Consider the following 20,931-nt stretch of genomic DNA (forward strand, 5'->3'; position numbering starts at 1 on the left):
TTAGAAAACCCCGAGTAGATCTAGTTTGCTTTGTGGGATACCCCTCTGGGGATACAAATGAATACACAAAAAAATAAACAGACAGACTGTCGGGGACATTTAACATTTACATTTAAGTCATTTAGCAGACACTCTTATCCAGAGCGACTGTAAAAGACCAGTACATTCTACTTGTAAAACGGGTGCTTTGAAGTGTAAGAGAGGGAGATGGTGGGATAAATAGGAACATAGATAGACAGAAATCGAAAGACGTAGAAGAGGGAGAGAGATATACAGTTGAAGTCGGAAGTTTACATACACCTTAGCCAAATACATTTAAACTAAGTTTTTCCCAATTCCTGACAATCATAGTAAAAATTCCCTGTCTTAGGCAGGTTGGATCACCACTCTGTTTTAAGAATGTGAAATGTCCGAATAATAGTAGAGAGAATTATTTATTTCAGCTTTTATTTCTATCATCAAATTCCCAGTGGGTCAGAAGTTTACATACACTCAATTAGTATTTGGTAGCATTGCCTTTTAAATTGTTTAACTTGGGTTAAATGTTTTGGGTAGCCTTCCACAAGCTTCCTACAATAAGTTGAGTGAATTTTGGCCTATTCCTCCTGACAGAGCTGGTGTAACTGAGTCAGGTTTGTAGGCCTCCTTGCTCGCATACGCTTTTTCAGTTCTGCCCACAAATTTTCTACAGGATTGAGGTCAGGCTTTGTGATGGCCCCTCCAATACCTTGACTTTTTTGTCCTTAAGCCATTTTGCCACGTCTTTGGAAGTATGTTTGGGGTCATTGTCCATTTGGATGACCCATTTGCGACCAAGCTTTAACTTCCTGACTGATGTCTTGAGATGTTGCTTCAATATATCCACATAATTTTCCTCCCTCATGTTGCCATCTATTTTGTGAAGTGCACCAGTTCCTACTGCAGCAAAGCACCACCTACAACATGATGCTGCCACCCCCGTGCTTCATGGTTGGGATGGTGTTCTTCGGCTTGCAAGCCTCCCCCTTTTTCCTCCAAACATAACGATAGATGTTATGGCCAAACATTTCTATTTTTGTTTCATCAGACCAGAGGACATTTCTCCAAAAAGTACGATCTTTGTCCACATGTGCAGTTGCAAACCGTAGTCTGGCTTTTTAATGGCGGTTTTGGAGCAGTGGCTTCTATGTCGATATAGGACTCATTTTACTGTGGATATAGATACTTTTGTACCCGTTTCCTCCAGCATCTTCACAAGGTCCTTTGCTGTTGTTCTGGGATTGATTTGCACTTTTCTCACAAAAGTATGTTTATCTCTAGGAGACAGAACCCGCTCCTTCCTAAGCGGTATGACGGCTGCGTGGTCCCATGGTGTTTATACTTGCGTACCATTGTTTGTACAGATGAACATGGTACCTTCAGGCGTTTGGAAATTTCTCCCAAGGATGAACCAGACTTGTGGAGGTCTACAATTGTTTTTCTGAGGTCTTGATTTCCCCATGATGTCAAGCAAAGAGGCACTGAGTTTAAAGTTAGGCCTTGAAATACATCCACAGGCACACCTCCAATTCACTCAAATGATGTCAATTAGCCTATCAGAAGCTTCTACAGCCATTATATAATTTTCGGGAATTTTCCAAGCTGTTTAAAGGCACAGTCAACTTAGTGTATGTAAACTTCTGACCTACTGGAATTGTGATACAGTGAATTATAAATTAAATAATCTGTCTGTAAACAATTGTTGGAAAAATATAAACGTCCTAACCGACTTGCCAAAACTATAGTTGTTAACAAGACATTTGTGGAGTGGTTGAAAAGCGAGTTTTAATGACTCCAACCTAAGTGTATGTAAACTTCCGACATCAACTGTATATACACACATGACATTTGAAATCTATTATTTTGGAACTTCTGTGAGTCTAATGTTTACTGTTAATTTGTTACTGTTTATTTCCTTTTTGTTTATTATCTACTTCACCTGCTTTGGCAATGTTTACACACGTTTCCCATGCCAATACATTGCATTAATTGAATTGAATTGAGAGGCAGAGATGACTTTCACACCTCTCTGCTGTGGAGTCATGCTTACGAAACAACTTTTATTGGTTTTGACACCCCCCCTCCCCCCACCACCACCACCTCTCTTGCACACACACAAACATACACAAACACAACTGGTTAATAGGGGACTACAGATTCTTCAGAGGAAATGGTGGTGGTTGTGGTAGAGGTACCTCAAAGGAAACCGTTTGATCTGCCTCTCTTTCTATCTCTCTCTTTCTATCTGTCTCGCCTCTCTTTCCTGTCTTCCTGACACAACAGAATTCACATATAAGTAGCAGGAAACCAGCCATGTCCACATGTAACTGACATTATCGCTCTCTCTCGTTATCCCCCGCACGTTCTCTGTCTCTCTCTCACGCTCTCCCCCTCTGCAGAAAAGCACCACCGAAGACAAGGTAACCATGACCATCAACACCACCCATAACTGCACTGAGCCCCAGATTAACCTCATTTTCGTGGGGGTCTACGTCATTGTCTTCACCGTCGGCCTCTTCCTCAATCTCACAGGTACAAGGAGAGAACATACTCAACTCTTACCCTCTTGCATAAAGAAATAAAAGGGTGCTTGGAGCCAACGATCTAGAAGAAAAAGAAACGCACACCTATTTAGGCGAGGTGCTGGCTAGCGGAGTAGAAAGCTTGAAAATAAAGCAGAGCCCTCTCTCCTTTATTTTCATGGAGCCAACAATCTATCACATCACAAATGAAGCCTCCTCGGGTCATATGTATCAGGCATCTCAGAATGGATCTACTGTAGGATCAGGCCCTCCCCATCCATGTATTCTTATTCATTGGGATGTGAAATGCAAAACTGATCCTAAATCAGCCCTCCTTCTCTGAGACACATACAGTGCATTCTGAAAATATTCAGACCCCTTGACTTTTGATATTTTGTTACTTTACAGCCTTATTAAAAAAATAAATCCCTCATCAATGTACACACAATACTCCATAATTACAAAGCAAAAACAGTTTAAAAAAATAATGTTTGTAAATGTATTAAAAATCAAAAAATGAAACATTTTAGGCCAATTGTGCGTCGCCCTATGGACCTCCCGGTCGCGGCCGGCCGAGAAAGAGCCTATGTCACCAAAGTCTCTGGTGGCACAGCTAGCACTGCACTGCCTTAGACCACTGCGCCACCCGGGAGGCCTGTTTTTATTTTTAATACATTTGCAAAAATGTCCAAAAACATGTTTTCGCTTTGTCATTATGGGGTATTGTGTGTACATTTCTGAGGATCTTTATTTTATTTGATCAATTTTAAAATAAGGCTCTAATGTAACAAAATGTGGAAAAAGTCAAAGGGCCTGAATACTGTAACTAATCTTTTTTTCAGCTTCAGCTACCCTCAACCCCTCCCATCGATATCTGAAGACCATCTCATTTTGATTTCTATTTGACATATATTTTTGCGCTGTTTCACAAAAGTTCAGAAGCTTTTTTATTCTCATAGTTTCTACAGATTGTAAATTAAAGATAAACATTTTGCTCAACATATTATATTTTAATTGATCGATTGACTATGACTTTTAAAATCATCCAGCAGTGCTATTTGCAGAGTTAGCTCCAGGTAAATGTTGCAATTCTTCAGCCATTCCTGAACCTTCGACCAAAAACAAGCTACATATGGACAGTACCAAAACAAATGATCTAATGATTGTCTCTTCGCAGCAAAATCTGCAGAGCTGGCATGGTTGTATCCCCCATATATATAACATTCTATTAATTTTGTATAATCATTTAAATTGGAAAATTCTAAGTTTTGAATCCAGCATCGTTTTGTGTATCAGCCCATAAACCATGTGCCATGGAATCAGTACATCGAAAATCTCTTCCCATTTGTTTGCAATCTGTATGGCACAGCTGTCAATTTTTTGTTCTAAAATGACACTGGTATACTTTTTTATGTAACACAATTTTATTTAACCAATTTTGTTTTTTAATGCAGGGCTGACAGACAAGTTCCTTACTTTTTCCCCTTTCCACTTGCCTCTTCCATTTTTGCGGTCATGCTGCAATTAGTTGGTTGTAATTTTGGGTAGAGGAGACATTTCCATACATTTTTGTTAGCTGCATGTGTGACATGACTTCACCAGTCCTCTTTATGATATAACTGACAAAGATTATACCCTTATTAATATTTTATTCCAAAAAAGTATGTTTTTTTTAACCAATTAGTATATTTAACCATAATATTTGTTGTAATTATTTGTTCTGTCTTTTCTGGTGGATAAAACTGAAATTACAATCAACTCTCTATGGCTTGTTTTAAAAATACAAATATTTTGGAGATTATTTCATTTTCAAATAGTGACATTTTGTAAAGGGAAAAGGGCAATTATTGAACAAAGGGTGAGTCTTTCTTAATAATCTACTGGAGAACTATTTTGGATTTATGTATGACTGCAGCCTTTAGTGAGAGGTCTAATGCTTTAATATTTAATCATTTCTACCCTCCCGAATTCATATTCATTATATAAATAGCCTGTTTAGTTTTGTCTGGGTAGCCATTCTAAATCAAATGAAATATTTTTTGCACATATCATTTAAAAAACAAGTTGCTAGGCGTAGGCAAGGCCATAAGTAAATAGGTACACTGGGATATGACAAAATAGTTAACCAGGGTGATTTTTCCACAAATACAGGTATTTTCCTTTCCATGGTAACAAGATCTTATCTATTTTTGCTAACTTTCTATTAAAAGGTATTGTAGTAATATCATTGATTTATTTTGGGATCTGAATAACGAGTATGTCCACATCACCGTCAGACCATTGTATTGGTAAACTACACAGTAATGTTAAAGTTAGATTTTTTTGTGATCCAATATGCAATATATTATTACACTTATTGTAACGGGATTCGTCCTCCTCTGACGAGGAGTATGAGAGATCGGACCAATATGCAGCATGGTACGTGTTCGTCATGTTTTATTGAACAAAATCACTGAACACGAAAATACAAAATAACAAATTGAAAAGACAGAAACGAAAACCGAAACAGTTCCGTGTGGAATAAAAAGAAACAGAAAACAATCACCCATGAAACACTGGTGGGAAAAGGCTACCTAAGTATGATTCTCAATCAGAGACAACTAACGACACCTGCCTCTGATTGAGAACCATACCAGGCCAAACGCAAAATACGACATAGAAAAACAAACATAGACTGCCCACCCCAACTCACGCCCTGACCATACTAAAACAAAGACAAAACTAAGGAACTAAGGTCAGAACGTGACACTTAGCATTAATTTGGTTGTAATCCAGAAAGGTTAGAAAAGGTATTTAGAGCCTCTATGAGTCTGTGGAGGGATCCAAATTGTGGATTTAAAAGAAAACGTACAATGACACCTTTGTTTTTAAGCCCTGGATTTCTAGCCACTTGATATTATTGTTAGATCTGATTTTAATAGCTAACATTTTGTTGGCCATAATAAATAAATATGCTGGTAGTGGACAACCTTGTTTTTTTCCTCTTGACAGTTTAATACTTTCTGAGAAGTAGCTATTATTTAATATTTCACACTAGGGTTAATATACAGGTTGTATCACAACCGGCCGTGATTGGGAGTCCCATAGGACGGCACACAATTGGCCCAGCATCGTCTGGGTTTGGCCGGTGTAGGCTAATAACATGCTAATAGCGGTCCTCTGCGTACATCGTAAAAGGTTTGGCATACCTTAACTGGTATGTCATCCAGCCCTGCCGTTTTCCCCCGGACTTAAAGGCTTTAATTGCATCAAGAAGTTTCTCCTCTGTAATTTGGCCTTCACATGAGTCTTCCTATACAAGTGATATTGGACTGCATGGCCTCTAAAGACACATTTAAAAGTGTCCCATACAATAAGGGGATCTGCGGCACCTATGTTACGTCAGAAAACGTCAGTTATAAATGATTCTGTCCTGGTTAAAAACAAGTTAGCATCCAATAGGCTTTGATAAAATGTCCAATATCCTCTCCCATGTGGAAATTCTGTAAGAGTGATGTATATGCAAATTATTTGATGGTTCGACCCTATTCTATCCCCATCAACAGTTTCCTTCAAAGGATTGTTTGTATAGAATAATAATAGGGAGAGCCAACTAAAGGCGTTAACTCATTGCATCTATCCAGACCAAATGGATCACTGGGCCAGCCACTCTTAAACAGCACCTGGGCCAGCACAGGTGAAACACTTTCTGACTAACAAGATGGACAAGCCAGCACAGGTGTAACACATAGTGACTAGCAAGGTGACACCAATCGGTGCACCCCATATGCTGAATGGAAAAACCAAAGCCTGTAAAAATACAACCGCAGCACTCACTTGAGTTGCAATTCAAGCTTTTTTTTCCATTTTCAATGTTCAACCTTACAGCACTGGTAGTCTTCTTCTGTTATACCAAGTTGTGGTCCCACACCATGGTCTACATGACAAACCTGGCCATCGCAGACCTCCTCCTGGTCCTCACTCTGCCCCTGAGGATCTACTACCATCTGGGCTTGTCCGGGTTACCTCAGGTCTTGTGTGAAGGTAATGGCTGGCTCGGGGTTGTTACCAGGACTGGGTAACAACATGTACATTTAGTCAAGTCAATCCTTATTTTTCTTCTTCTTCATTCATTCATTCATTCATTCATTCATTCATTCATTCATTCATTCATTTCAGGGATGGGCCTGGTTCTTCTGGTCAACATGTATGGCAGCATATTCCTCCTCACCTGCATGTGTTTCGACCGCTGCATGGCCGTGTGCCTACCCATGTTGTCCTGGGTCCAGGTGGGGCGTAAGAAAGCCCCGCTGGTCTGCCTTGGGGTGTGGCTGCTCACCGCAGGCGCCAGCCTCCCCATCTACATCTCCAAACGCAGGTATAGGATACAACTAGGGCCAAGAATTTTTCCTGGTCAGGTTAACATGAGTGCTGATGTAAGATCTGTTTAGCCTTTTCGATCACAATTAACAAGACTACATGGACAGGGGGGGACCTGATCCTAGTTCAGCACTCCTGCTCTGAAACGCTTTATGAATACAGGCCCTGGTCAGAGAGAACTCATGGCCCTTATAACATCACGTCAGTCCTAAAAAACGTATTTTCATTTCTATAGACACTGATATTCTCTCTTCTCTTTCTCTCTCTCTCTCTTTCTTTCTTTCTCTCCCTCTCTCTCTGTACCCTCTCTCTTTAGAGAGGTGTCCAAGGACATCGAGGTCAATTGTTTCGGGAACCTCCCAGTCTACGCCATGCAGCCCATGGCGGTCGCCTCGACTTTAACCGTCGGCTTCGGCATCCCCTTATTGGTGATGTTAGTCTGTTCCTGGGCATTGATCCAGGCCATCACAAGGAGCTCCATAGCCCAAACAGACTTCATCGACTCTGGGAAGATTCAGAGGATGATCACCATCAGCCTGGTGATATTCCTCACCTGTTTCCTGCCCTACCATGGGACTCTGGCCCTCCTCTATGTCCATAGGGAGGCGATAACATGCCCCCTTCTGGCAGCATACCACTATAGGTAGGTAGCTTTAGGTTTACTGTATCTATTTATGTTGTACATTTCTTGTCTGTTGTATTTGAATTAATATGACTTATTAGTTTGTTATTAAAAATATTATTATTATTATTATTATTATTATTATTATTACAGCCTAATGGTGGCCTGTCTGAATGCCATGTTGGACCCACTAGCCTACTACTTCACAACAGACACGTTCAGGAGGAAGATGGATAAGGATTCTATCAGAACAGCTCTTAGAGGAACAACAGGGAATCCAGAGGACCAGTCGATACTTTAAAGATGTTCCATCAAGGGCGTAACAGTTTCTTGAACATTAGGGGGGCGGAGTCTAACATTTGGGCATTATGGATGTTCCCTGTAAACAGTCACAGCTCTGAGGGGATCAACATGAGGGGATCCAGGGGACCTGTCAATACCTGAAAGAATCATAAAACACGGGACGAGATGTTAAAAACTGTCCATTGTGCCAATAGATGGAATGCACTCACATGAGATTTGCCGTGATGTGATGTTGACAGAGTGGCATGGGAGGTTTATTTCTTAGACTGGGGTAAGATGTCAATTTTGGGACACATCCTCAGTAGTGTGCCTTCGAATCAGTGGGTGTTTCGGCCTTTAATCACTAAACACCCTCATCAAAGGTGGCCAGCTTAAGGGTAATCAAGCCTTAGCTTGTGTCCCATGCCCAATTAAGATGTCCCACGGGACTATGCAAGGCAGGGGCGTCCTCTTCCCTGAGCCAGCCATACAGCTGACCGCATACCTCATATGCCCTCCTCAAGTTGTAGGGATCTGAATTGGGTTCTCAGGTGGGGGTGGGGGGTCATGAAGTTATAGCCCAGCAAGGGTCCTTCCGTTTGATCCAGATCCACTGGCTGCTTCTTTCAGCTGCTTGAGAAACTGCTCTGACGGTCTGCCGCAGAGCCTGTCCATGGATTCCAAGTTCTTTCAGCAACCTGATGATGGAAGAAGCCACGAATCCTCTGCATCCCACTTCAACTGGCCAGACCTTTGCATTCCAGCCACGCTGAGTTGCGTCTGCTACCAACTCTGTGTAACGCAGTTTCTTACGCTCGTAGGCCTCTTCAACAGAGTTTTCCCATGGGACTGTGAGCTCTATGATGTACACAGCCTTTCGTGAAGGGGACCAGAGTACCATGTCTGGCCTAAGGTTGGTAGAAGCAATCTCAGGTGGAAAAATGAGTTTCTGGCCAATATCGACAAGCATCTTCCAGTCCCGGGCCATGGCTAGGTGTCCAGTTTCTGGCTTTGTAGGAGGATACTTGGGCCTTTTCTGTCCCTCCCGGATGAATGTTGTTGTTTTGACGGGATTGCTTGTTTTTGGAGGTAATGAATTGGTTGCACTCCTCTTGGTCTCAAGTGCTACAGCCAGGCTCTTGAGGACCTGATTGTGCCTCCAGGTGTAGCGGCCTTGTGAGAGGCTGGTCTTGCAACCTGTCATTATATGCCTGAGAGTCGCTGGAGCTGGGCAGAGGGGCAGGTCGAGTCCTCGCCATACCACTGATGTAGATTTTTTGGTGATGGAAGCACATCATAAACAGCTCTTATGATGAAGCTGATGTTGCTTGCCTCCATTTGCCAAAGCTCACTCCAGTTGATCTTTCTCCTCTCCAGGCCTTCCCACCGCGTCCATTGCCCTTGTTTAGCAAGAGAGACAGCCTTTGCACTTCTTGCAGTCTCCTCCTGTCTGCGCACCTCCTCGACCACCAGCTTCCTGCGTTCAGATGTTGTTGCCTTATGGAACGTTGGTTTGCTTGCTGCCAGGCCAAAGCCTCCTCTTCCATGCTGGATATTCCCCACAATGTCTTGGTGTCTCAGGGCTGATGTTGCTTGCTGCACAGCCTTGGATGATGTCCATTTCCGTCCAGTTTGTAGAAGAGGTGCAGCCTTGCTAATGGTCTGGTCTTTGGAGTCCTTCAATGTCATCTGAAGTCTTACTTTAGAGCACTTGTACTCCTCCGTTAGACTTGTAAGAGGTAGTTCAAGGACCCCTTTGCCATAGAGGCCGATGTTACTCAGGCATCGTGGGACACCCAGCCATTTCTTCACGTATGAGGTAATGGTTCGCTCCATCTTCTCCACTGTTGTTAATGGGACCTCATAGACGGTGAGTGGCCACATTACCCGGGGGAGAAGTCCAAACTGTAGGCACCAAAGCTTGAGCCTCCCAGGCAGTAGGGTCTTGTTGATGTTCTCAAGACCGTCGGCGATGTCCTGCCTTACTTGCTGCACTTGAGAAGACTTTAAATATAGTTCAAATGTGGAGTCTTTATAACAATTGTGAATTTATGAAAGGATCCGCAGGCATATGATTCTCATTGAATTTTTATCCAATGAAGCCTCGTCTACAGAGCTGCATCGGTTATTGACGTTTGCAGATGTTACACATGAGGCTAAATGATGCAGGCCCAGGTGTCCATGGCTCAAATGGTGTCGGGATCTACTAATTCCTGCTGGGTCTTTGCTTTGGGAATCCTGTTTTGTTGACTTTTCAGCCTTTCACTGACATTAATTGGTTGATGAAGAGCAGCTAACTAAACTTTCTGATGAAATACACCAACAGAGTGGACAGAGGCCAGGCTTTGTGTAATTCAGCTCCAACTACATTGATTCGCCCAAGGTCAATGCTTAAACATTTTCTAATTATGAAACGCTTACCTTGCGTCTATGTTTGTACTCTTTAGTTGCGTGCCTTTCTTTGTTTGCTGAAATCCATGCTTTTTCAAGAAGCATTAATCAAATACAACCACCGACTGTTTGCTCATTGCTGTTGCTCTAAGATGGCAACTCAGCCCAAATGCACGTGCCAATTGAATCTCAACAAGGAAACGGTCGGTGGTTGGAAACTTCCTTCACCAGGAAGTGGAGTTTCGTCAGTTAGATGAAGAGTAGACCCAAGGTAATATGGAGAACCAGTTTATGGTTCAACACAAACAACACAAACAGTGACAAATGAACTGGCGGAGATGGCGTGAGATGTAGCCACTGAACAAACAGTGCCAATATATCCTCCAAACACCGGCTTCGAGGGCATTATCACTTTTATACAGCGGGTTACCAACATATTCAAATAATAATTTACATATTTTAATTTAAAAAGTTATTTGGATTCATTTATTCATACTATTTCATCCTTCCACAAGATATAGTCCCGACACAAATCTAGGGTTGCTACCCAAGCCGGCTGGTCGTTCGTTCTATCGGTTCGGTTGCCAGAGACGCGACCCAGTCGTTTATTCTTTTTGTTCTGTATCTATGGACACAGCCAAGTTGTTTGTTCTAAATGTTCCATTGCCATACTAACTGGCAACACTCGTATCCCTTGCTTGCTAGCTGGCCCACTACGGCTGTCAGTCAGTCACGTCAAAAAGTGCAGTCAGAATAACAGCAAAGTAGTTGCATTTTCATTTGTTCAAGCTGTTTTCTAATGACATTTATTTGGATACATCCATAACAATGAGCTAATGAGGCGCAATTTCGCCTGGCATAGAATATGTGCTCACTCGTCAGGACACTGTTGTTCAGAGGAGCCAGCCAACAACACAGTTAACACAATCACCTCAAACTGAGGCTGGAAAAACTGGAAACTAGCTGCACTTCATTGCGTTTTACCTTTTTTCAATTTATTTCTTTGTATATATCCATATAAATGATGCCAGCTGATTCAGGATTTCGACTGGCTGAGAAATGCTGCCTGTCTGTCTGTCTCGTCCCGACTCCCGATACGGTCATTGCTATGGGACAGCTGGAGATCGGAATTCAATATTAAAACAATGTTGCAAATGTTTGAGAGAAAGACAGCAAGGTTTATACAAATCTCCACTGTTGAAAATGAAATGTTAGTCTAAAAGAAATATGCGATAATGTCTAGATGCGTTTTATAGTGGATATCGAGTTAATAAAGTGCCTGGCTGGGCTGATGAGACAGTGGATTGCGCAGTCAGATGGAACAGAGTAAATAGCCATTTTAACGCCATTGATTTAGCCAGTGGTAACTTGTGGAATAGACACTGGCTGGAATGCAGTTTTAACCAATCAGCAATCAGAATTAGACCCACCCGTTGTATAATATATGTTAATGACCTTGAACGATGATACAATGAGTAAGCTCTTTTATATACGGTTATTTTGAATTGGCAAAATATTGTAACGTCATGAAATGTATTTAGAATGTTTGTTTTGTAAATCTAGATCAAGTTTTGAAGTGTTCTTTTTTTCTCACATCCCCCGCCTGAAGAGAACTTAACACTGACCATATGCAAAGGCAATGCAGCAATATATCTACACAGTAACTGAAGCTTGAATGATTTTGAGTAGCCTGCATTATTTTACTGCTACATAAGGAAGCGTTGCATGTCCCCAACTCACATCTTCCTCTCAGGTGCCATTGTTGCACCATGGCATTTATGAGAATAAAACATCAGTACCAGTGTTGTGGAGTAGTGAATAACATGTAGTTCAACTAGCAATTTAACTACATTTTGCTGTAGCTTGGTGGTAATTGAGCTCAACTTAAATCTTGGCAGTCTTTTCAGTAGTTAATTATGTCTTTGCCACGTAGCGGTGTAGTTAACTACTGGAACTACACACTCCCTTTTTTTTGCAAAAAAATAAGAAAATATTGGTGAAATAGACAATCGTTTATTAATCAACATCTAGTATTGATTTACATATGGTTAAGTTGTCAACTAATGTGAATTCAATGAAAAATGTCACCCTGTCATTGGATTTAGGTCAAAAAAATCAAAAAATACTAAATTCCCTTACATTGATGACTTATTTCAAATCCGATCAATGTTCCACGTTGATTCAACATCATCACATAGGTTAAAGAAAATAATAACGACGTGGAAACAACGTTGATTCATCCAGTTTTTGCCAACAAAAGGAAAATATACACGTGCCTTTTTAATCTACACTTCACCTTGTCAAACCTATGTATTTCGGGTAGTCAATTTTTATCTGATTGCGCTGCTGCATTCAGAGATGTTCCTTATAATGTGTGCGGAATTATTTCATTTGTCCGTCTACATTATTCGCCAGGGAAGGGAAACATTCTGAGAATATTGAAGCATTGTATCCAGGGGCGTCATGCACCCCAAAAATCAGGCTGTTTCAATGGTTACCTTTTAAAAGAAACAAAATACACTCCATGGCCAAAATTATGTGGACACTCCTTCAAATTAGTGGATTTGGCTAATTCAGTCACACCCGTTGCTGACAGGTGATTAAATTAAGCACACCATCATGCAGTATCCATAGACGAACATTGGCAGTAGAATGGCCCATACTGAAGAGCTCAGTGACTTTCAACGTGGCACTGTCATAGGATGTCACCTTTCCAACAAGTCAGTTTAAACAATTCTGCCCTGCTAAAGCTGCCCCAGTCGACTGTACGTGTTGGTATTGTGAAGTGGAAAAGTCTAGGGACAACAACGGCTCAGCCGCGAAGTGGTAGGCCACACAAGTTCACAGAATGGGGCCGCCGAGTGCTGAAGCGTTTAGCTCGTAGAGATGGTCTGTCCTCGCTTGCAACACTCACTACTGAGTTCCAAACTGCCTATGGAAGCAACGTCAGCGCAAGAACTGGTTTCCATGGCCAAACAGCCACACACAAGCCGGAGACCACCATGCGCAATGCCAAGCGTCGGCTGGAGTTGTGTAAAACTCGCCACCATTGGACTCTGGAGCAGTTGAAACGCGTTCTCTGGAGTGATGAATCATGATCTGGCAGTCCGACGGACTAATCTAGGTTTGGTGGATGCCAAGAGAACGCTACTTGCCCATAGTGCCAACTGTAAAGTTGGAGGAGAAATAAGGGTCTGGGGCTTTTTTTCATGGTTCGGTCTAGGCCCCTTAGTTCCAGTGAAGGGAAATATTTTACGCTACAGAGTAAAATAAAATTGTAGATGACTCTGTGCGTCTTACTTTGTGGCAACAGTTTGGGGAAGGCCCTTTCCTCTTTCAGCATGACAATGCCCCTGTGCACAAAGTCAAGTCTATACAGAAATGGTTTGTTGAGATCGGTGTGGAAGAACTTGACTGGCCCGCACAGAGCCCTGACCTCAACCCCATCGAACACCTTTGGGATGAATTGGAACAACTGCGTGCCAGGCCAAATCGCCCAACATCAGTGCCCGACCTCACTAATGCTCTTGCAGCTGAATGGAAGCCAGTCCCCGCAGCAATGTTCCAACATCTAGTGGAAAGCCTTCCCAGAAGAGTGGAGGCTGTTATGGCAGCAATGGGGGGGGGGGCAACTCCATATTAATGCCCATGATTGTGGAATGAGATGTTCGACGAGCAGCATCTACATACCTATGGCCATGGAGTGTATATACAGTGCCTTCAGAGTATTCACTTCAGAGTATTCACACCCATTGACTTTTTCCAAATTTTGTTGTGTTATGAAGTGGGATTAAAATGGATTAATTGCTTTCTAAAAGTGAGAGGAAAGGCTACAGGCTGGCAGATGGTCTCCAAACGGTGCTCCACATTGCATTTTAATCGAGATTGGAATCACTTTAGTCAACGTATTTTTTTACATACTTAACATTCTTGGTCCTGCCATACCCAACACCCCTGAGATACACCTTGTTTGATTATTTTGGCTATGTTTTAGTGTGTTGAGTGGGTTGTGTGTGTGTGTCTGTGTGTGCGTGCGTGTTTATTTACATTAACATTACATTATTTCCCTTTTATAACTATGTGTTCTGGTCTGCCTGCAGGCCTCTCCAGTATGTTGATGACAAACTGCTCCTTGGTCTGTGTGACAGTGTGTGTGTGTGTGTGTGTGTGTGTGTGTGTGTGTGTGTGTGTGTGTGTGTGTGTGTGTGTGTGTGTGTGTGTGTGTGCGTGCGTGCGTGCGTGCGTGCGTGCGTGCGTGCGTGCGTGCGTGCGCGCGTGTGTGTGTGTGTGTGTGTGAGAATACAGGAGAGTGGTGAAAGGGACAAACCCCGCAGAGTCAGATGAACTTGTCGATACCATTTGTCTCTGCGTGCAGTCTGAAAGAAGTTGCGTGTGTGTGTGTGTGTGTGTGTGTGTGTGTGTGTGTGTGTGTGTGTGTGTGTGTGTGTGTGTGTGTGCGTACGTGTGCAAATCACGCTTGTGTGTGCGCCTGCATGTGTGTTCGTATTAGCACCTCAATAGATAGGTATCTGTGTGAAGTATCTGACCTCTATTGAACTGTGTTGCTCCAGTCGCATCTCTCTGTAGATGAGAAAAGGTCACAAAGTCACTACCGCAGTCTGCAAAGTGCAAACAACCAAACAACCACCCCAAGGGGGATACCCCGAACACAGTGGGATTGACTCCCACAACTGTTTATTTAGGCCATAACTATTACAGCAACCTCTAAGCCTCGTAGGTTATCAAACAAACTACCTTAGGCTGATGTATACTTGGAAGTAGGCCTATAGGTAAGCCTTGTAAATATGCTTTATAGTCGATTTGTAGAGATGACAAGTCCGTGACTGTCGCAGACCAGGCTATAGTCTATAGGCCTTAATAACTTAACACCATTCCCTCCCGCACACCCGAAAACATTGATCTGGTGCAAGAGTGACCTGAAGGGGGGTTCGGATTGAAGGACTTAATAAGATAGCCATTAAGGCTTTAGCACACAGACCATTCTTCTGTTAATTGGGGGTCATTACGGCCGGACTATAGGGTAGAAAAGAAAGAGGGAGACCTTAACCACTGGAGTGTGTCCGGGGGGGACACACACACACACACACAATAAGAGGGGAGGGGTTGGTAAAGAAGCTCAGGAAAGGGGGCAGGGAAAGGAAAGGTGGCAGGGAGAAGGGACAGGGATAATAGGTTGAGGATTCTCCTATGGCGATATTGAAAAGAAGTGTTGTGGGGAGATCTCTTTAGCTGCTATTGTTGTGAGAATTTTTTTCATCCCGTCAGACTTTCTTTTGTGTTTGGGTGCTGAAATGTCTGAAGGCTATATAAAGTTATTTGTGCAGTTTCTTCGATTACATGTTGTTTATGTCTAAATCAACACATTTTCTTAACAGAGGATTGCCGTGTTCTTATCAATACATGGATTACAGGCATAGATGAACTAAGTAGCAAATTATAGTGACACTTTATGGAGGGTAATGATGTGTTATCATTCGCAAAATCGCTTCCTAATTCCGAGACGATATCATCGATCATAACATTCTACGTAGCGATGAAATTATTTGCGCATCACCTTTCAGAACTCCCTTTTCCATCCGTGCTCTACGTGTCGAAACCCTTACGCGTCCCCACCCCCTTCACCCGAACGCGCCCCTCCCCCACCCTCCCTATTCTCCCGCTTGACAACAGCGGGGAGAATCGGACCCTGTGCCATGAAACGTGCCCACCGCATGGCTGTGGGAAAGTTCGGGAGAGAGAGCACCCACACATTGTCATGGTAATGTTGGTGGGTGGAGGTGTTGGGGGCGCGAGGCTGTGGTGCGTAAAATGCATATATACATGTATGTACCCCTTCTCCAGTGCTCCTTTCTCCCTCTCTGTTGAACTATTCGTTCACAAAATACTAAAACAGTGTAAACTGAGTTTTGTGGGGGACTATAGCTGCAGAAGAGAGGGGCCCACAAGGACACGGACTGTGGAGCTCTCAGTTCGTCGGGTGGTTTGGTGCGTGCGCCTTGCAGCTCGAGGATGACGGCCTTCAACGTGGGACACCGGGGAAATGGGCGCGAGAGGAATTTTAGCGCTAAAGAAGAACGAAAGGTAAGTTTGCTGCAATCATTTAAGGAACTGGGTAATACATCAAGTAAAGGGTTGTGCAGGAATTGTGCTTCGTAAAACCATTTTGCAGTTAAAACCCTTAATTGCATTCATTCATGCATCATGAAAATAAAGGCATGCATACTGTATTACCACAGATAATAAGATGCATGCATTGATGCAATGTGCAGAGAGTTGGTTGAGTTTGCAGACATTGCATCCGCAGGTGAGGGGTGGGTGGCCAAAGAGGGCTTGGCTAGGGTGTTCTTATTCCAAAGTGTCTATTGCAGACTTGATCTGAGTATCAAAATCACATTTCCCCAAATATTACATTGAAACCACTGAAATGTAACAACAATTTCTGATTGCATCCATTCAAATCCTTTCAAACCACAGCAAAACTGATTGATTAGTTTAGATCAACATTGATAAACATGGGTGGATTTCTATTTCTTTATGCCTTTACTTTGAAATATCGTAAATGGTCACTGTAAAGGTTCAAACAATCGCCAAGGCGTCAATTGGGTTAATATGTAGACAGATACATTAATTGCCCTGTTGATTTGATTGATAGTTGCGGAAGCCTCTAATTGAGAAAAAGAGACGGGAGCGCATCAACTGCAGTCTGGAACAACTGAAAGGAATCATGGTGGATGCATACAACCTGGATGTGAGTACACACACACACGATGAGAATATTTTGAAAGTACAATTGCAAATTACATTCTTCCTCCCATCTCCTTCTGAATCACTCCTCTTTTACACAGCAATCTAAACTGGAGAAGGCTGATGTACTGGAGGTTACTGTGCAACATATGGAGGGTCTGCAGAAAGGTCACGGTTCAGGTAAGTGCCTTACACACACACGCACGCACGCACACACACACACACACACACACACACACACACACACACCGTCACTTCGGGGGACAGTAGTCCACTTGGCTGTTTTCGTTCTTAAAACATTGTTCTAAATTCGAAACAGAACATACATACCCTGTTTAAAATTCTTACAGTGATGGAAGCCTTGGAACCTCCCATGATGTGCAGGATTATCAATCATGCGTTGTCAATCACTGAATAATGTCGCCCAATAGGGGTCGTTCACTCTACATATCAATGAGCTCCTATTGGGTCAAATCAGTCAAATGATTGACAACAATAATTGGGATTAAAAACAAGCCAGGGAATGGGATAGAAACTCCTTCGCTACCCTGATCACACATTTCACGAGTTGATATCAGCTGATTTGTTTTATTTCAAGTTATATAAAGTAATATATTCTATTGACCGATATAAACTTGCTCACAAAGCTCACTGCATATTCATTAGTCCATAATACCATCCATATACTGCATACCCTACTATATTATATATATATATATATATATATATATATATATATATATATATATATATTATACTAATATACATTGTAGGCCTACTAAACCTGTGAGTTGGTGTTCAACCCTCACCACTTCCCCCTTGTGTTCGTATCTCTCTCTAGGTTCCCCTTCTGGTCCCAGTATAGGGTTTGAGTCCCGGCAGCGCTACAGCAGTGGATACATTCAATGTATGCATGAGGTCCACAACCTGCTCAAGAGCTGCCCAGGCATGGACAAGCCACTGGGGGCCCGGCTCCTCAACCACCTGCTCAAGTCTTTGCCCCACATCAGCTCTGAGACTGGGGCTGGGAACACTGGTGGCAATGGTATCAATGGGACTCCGACTAGGGCTATTGGTATGAGTAATAGTAATAGTGGTTGCGTTGGTGGTGGTAGTAGTAATGGTGGTAGTCCCATGTCTGGATCTGGGCCTGTCTCCCCTCCCCAGTCTCCACTTTCTCTGTCATCTGGAGGTGGAGCACAGTCACTCCAGCCTTGCTGTTTACAGATGCATCATGCCACGCCCCCCTTGCAGCCATCACCCCCACCAATAGGAAGCGCACCACTCCACGCCCTTTGCAGCCAGGTACATTCTGGTAGAGATGGGAGGGATCAGCAGAAGTCCGTCTCCTCCTCCCCTCCTTGCTCCCCCAATCTGCCCCAGCCTGGGGTGTTTCACCCCGACCCCCTGTCCCCTTTCTCACCCCCCAGGGGAGACCCCTCCATGTGGAGGCCTTGGTGAAGACCTCAGGGAACAGACAAACACACACACACCTTCCATCAAGTTATAGGTACCCTGATTTTTTTCCTGACCCCGTGACCTGACAAGGAAAATGCCCAGGCAGTAGGCCGACTAGGGCCTGGAGTTTTCCCAGTCAGGTCATAAACGCTGTGGCAAGGAAAAACTCAGGGCCCTTTTATGTTTTATGAATCCCATCTCATGGGATCGCTCAATTCTGTTTTTCCTGGATCTAGTTGAGGATTCAGAAAATGCAGATCCAGGTGTATCTGCAGTTTCACTTATGTAAAGTTAAAACCAATGTTTTGTGGTGCAACTGGGCCAGCCCCCTAGGAACATGGCTCTGGTGCTCTGCTATAGTAAAACAATGCCAGCAGTTCTATAGCCACACGGCAACATGATAGGGTCTAATTTTCACTTTTAAATGTTTGGTCATTTATACATTTTAGACACACATATTTGTTTGAGATTGGGGAAGAGTAAGCATTATAGCTACATCAAGTTTGTACAGTTTTCTTGTTTTTTTTGTCTTCCTATGTTGTAAACTTCTCTTTTCAAATAGTTCATATTTTGTGTTTTAGAAGTGAATCACAATGTTTTTGTAGAATATTTTGTCACTCATCTTTAATTGATTGATTAATTAACTGATACAACTGATTTGGCATTGATTAATTGATTCAGGTCTAGCTAAATTTGGAAATTAAAACTCAACAACTCATCCTTCTTGTATATTACAAGAAGTTGCTAGGCTGTTTCATATTGAAGCAGCTCAATAAAGTGTTAACCTTGCTGACAGTTGAAGTGTTGTATGGTCTCGAAATTAAATAAAAAATGTATTACAACTGTAGCCTAAATGTGAATCTTTTTATACCTGTCTCATATTCAAGCAGGCAAAATAAAGTGTGAAGTTGGTTAACATTTGGAGTTTATGGTTTCAGAATTTAATAAAATAATGAAACTGAATTGACAATATCATTTATTTTGTATGAATATCAAATCATAAAAATATAATTATATTTCTAGTGCACGTGAAGATAAATATAATAATGTTGTTATGTAGGATACCATTCGTTCTCGTGCTTTTTGTCGACGTAAGATAGCGTGGCCGAGCGGTCTAAGGCGCTGGATTAAGGCTCCAGTCTCTTCGGGGGCGTGGGTTCGAATCCCACCGCTGTCAGGTAAAATTTTTGACGGAACTTTAGTGAGGTAAAAAGGTTATATCTAAATCTGTAAATAAACAGTGATTATTGCCGCGTAAACCACTCCAAACAGAGAGATACATTTCCAAGTAGATATGCTGTAATGCATAGATCTATCCATAGTAGAAAGAGTTGCATGGAGCATGGAGTGAATGTCAAATTAAACATGATGTCCGAGGAAGACTAAATGTATTAACCACTAGGTCGCACTGTTGCGTTACTAATGGCCTTTTCCGGGTACTTCTGGCTTGTCTGCGTTCCCTTCAATGACATTTCCACACATCAAAATTCACAAAATGTTCTGCTAAACTCCTGGTTTACATTTCCCCCAATTAAGAGCAGGCTTATGTGACTCATTAGGCCTATATATTACTCTTTTCACCCCACAGATAGAGAGAGTAATATTTACTGGTCACTTTTTATTGTTTGTTTCACTTTTGTTTATCCATTTTACTTGCTTTGGCAATGTAAACATTTCTTTCCCATGCCAATAAAGCCCTTTGAATTGAATTGAGAGCGAGAGAGATAGAGACAGAGTGAGAGCCTGAAACACTGTCTGAGTGGTTGAACATATGGAATTCAAGGGATACAACGATATCTATAAGAACAGAGTGTACAGCAGACTCAATGCTTTTTTCCATAGGCTCCACCATTCTTGAAAAAACAGACAGAGAGAGACCAGAGACCAAAGATAGAGAGAGACCAGAGTGAGAGAAAAAGACTATGTGTAAGAATAGAGGGTATAGAGAGACGGGAGGGGGGTCTGTGGAGAGAGAGAGAGATAGCGAGAGATAGACTGTATATAAAAAGTGTGTAAGGAGAGAGAGTATAGAGAGAGCAGGGGAAGTTTGTACGTGTTTGAAAGAGAGAGAATGTATTAAGGTGAGGGTGAGAGAGAGAGAGAGAGAGAGAGAGAGAGAGAGAGAGAGAGAGAGAGAGAGAGAGAGAGAGAGAGAGAGAGAGAGAGAGAGAGAGAGAGAGAGAGAGAGAGAGAGAGAGAGAAAGAGAAAGAGACTGTACGAGAGAAAGAGCAGTGGAATCAGATACAGATGTAGAGGGAGGAGGGAGACCACTGGGCACACACTGGTTGAATCAACATTGTTTCAACATCATTTCAATGAAATTACGTTGAAACAACGTGGAATAGACGTTGAATTGACGTCTGTGTCCAGTGGGAGGTGCGTGGGGTGAAGATAGGTATGTGACATTTGAATGAGCAACACATGGGAAATGTTGCTGTCTAGCCAGGCTAGGGAGGCCCATGCCTCACTCAGTAATGTGATACATATTTTGAGGTCCATTTTCAACTTTCAGA

At 42.5% G+C, this 20,931-nt stretch overlaps 2 protein-coding genes and 1 non-coding gene across 3 annotated transcripts; all 3 read left to right on the forward strand.

Moving 5' to 3' along the window:
* Positions 1–2,420: 2,420 nt before the first annotated feature.
* Positions 2,421–8,114, forward strand: LOC127906896 (lysophosphatidic acid receptor 6-like). Its single transcript, XM_052460696.1, has 6 exons — positions 2,421–2,550; positions 6,408–6,563; positions 6,699–6,897; positions 7,216–7,542; positions 7,675–7,772; positions 7,892–8,114. The coding sequence occupies exons 1-6, from the start codon at positions 2,445–2,447 to the stop codon at positions 7,963–7,965; spliced, it is 960 nt and encodes a 319-aa protein (XP_052316656.1). The 5' UTR covers positions 2,421–2,444; the 3' UTR covers positions 7,966–8,114.
* Positions 8,115–15,386: 7,272 nt separating this feature from the next.
* LOC118392654 (transcription cofactor HES-6-like) lies at positions 15,387–19,335 on the forward strand. The gene is made up of 4 exons (XM_035784698.2): positions 15,387–16,296; positions 16,868–16,963; positions 17,061–17,139; positions 17,801–19,335. The coding sequence occupies exons 1-4, from the start codon at positions 16,225–16,227 to the stop codon at positions 18,418–18,420; spliced, it is 867 nt and encodes a 288-aa protein (XP_035640591.1). The 5' UTR covers positions 15,387–16,224; the 3' UTR covers positions 18,421–19,335.
* Positions 19,336–19,512: 177 nt separating this feature from the next.
* Positions 19,513–19,594, forward strand: trnal-aag (transfer RNA leucine (anticodon AAG)). The gene has a single exon. It is a non-coding gene; the product is annotated as a tRNA-Leu (tRNA).
* Positions 19,595–20,931: the final 1,337 nt, after the last annotated feature.

The sequence above is a fragment of the Oncorhynchus keta genome, chromosome 13 (genome assembly GCF_023373465.1).
Source record: "Oncorhynchus keta strain PuntledgeMale-10-30-2019 chromosome 13, Oket_V2, whole genome shotgun sequence".
Classification (NCBI taxonomy): Eukaryota; Metazoa; Chordata; class Actinopteri; order Salmoniformes; family Salmonidae; genus Oncorhynchus; species Oncorhynchus keta.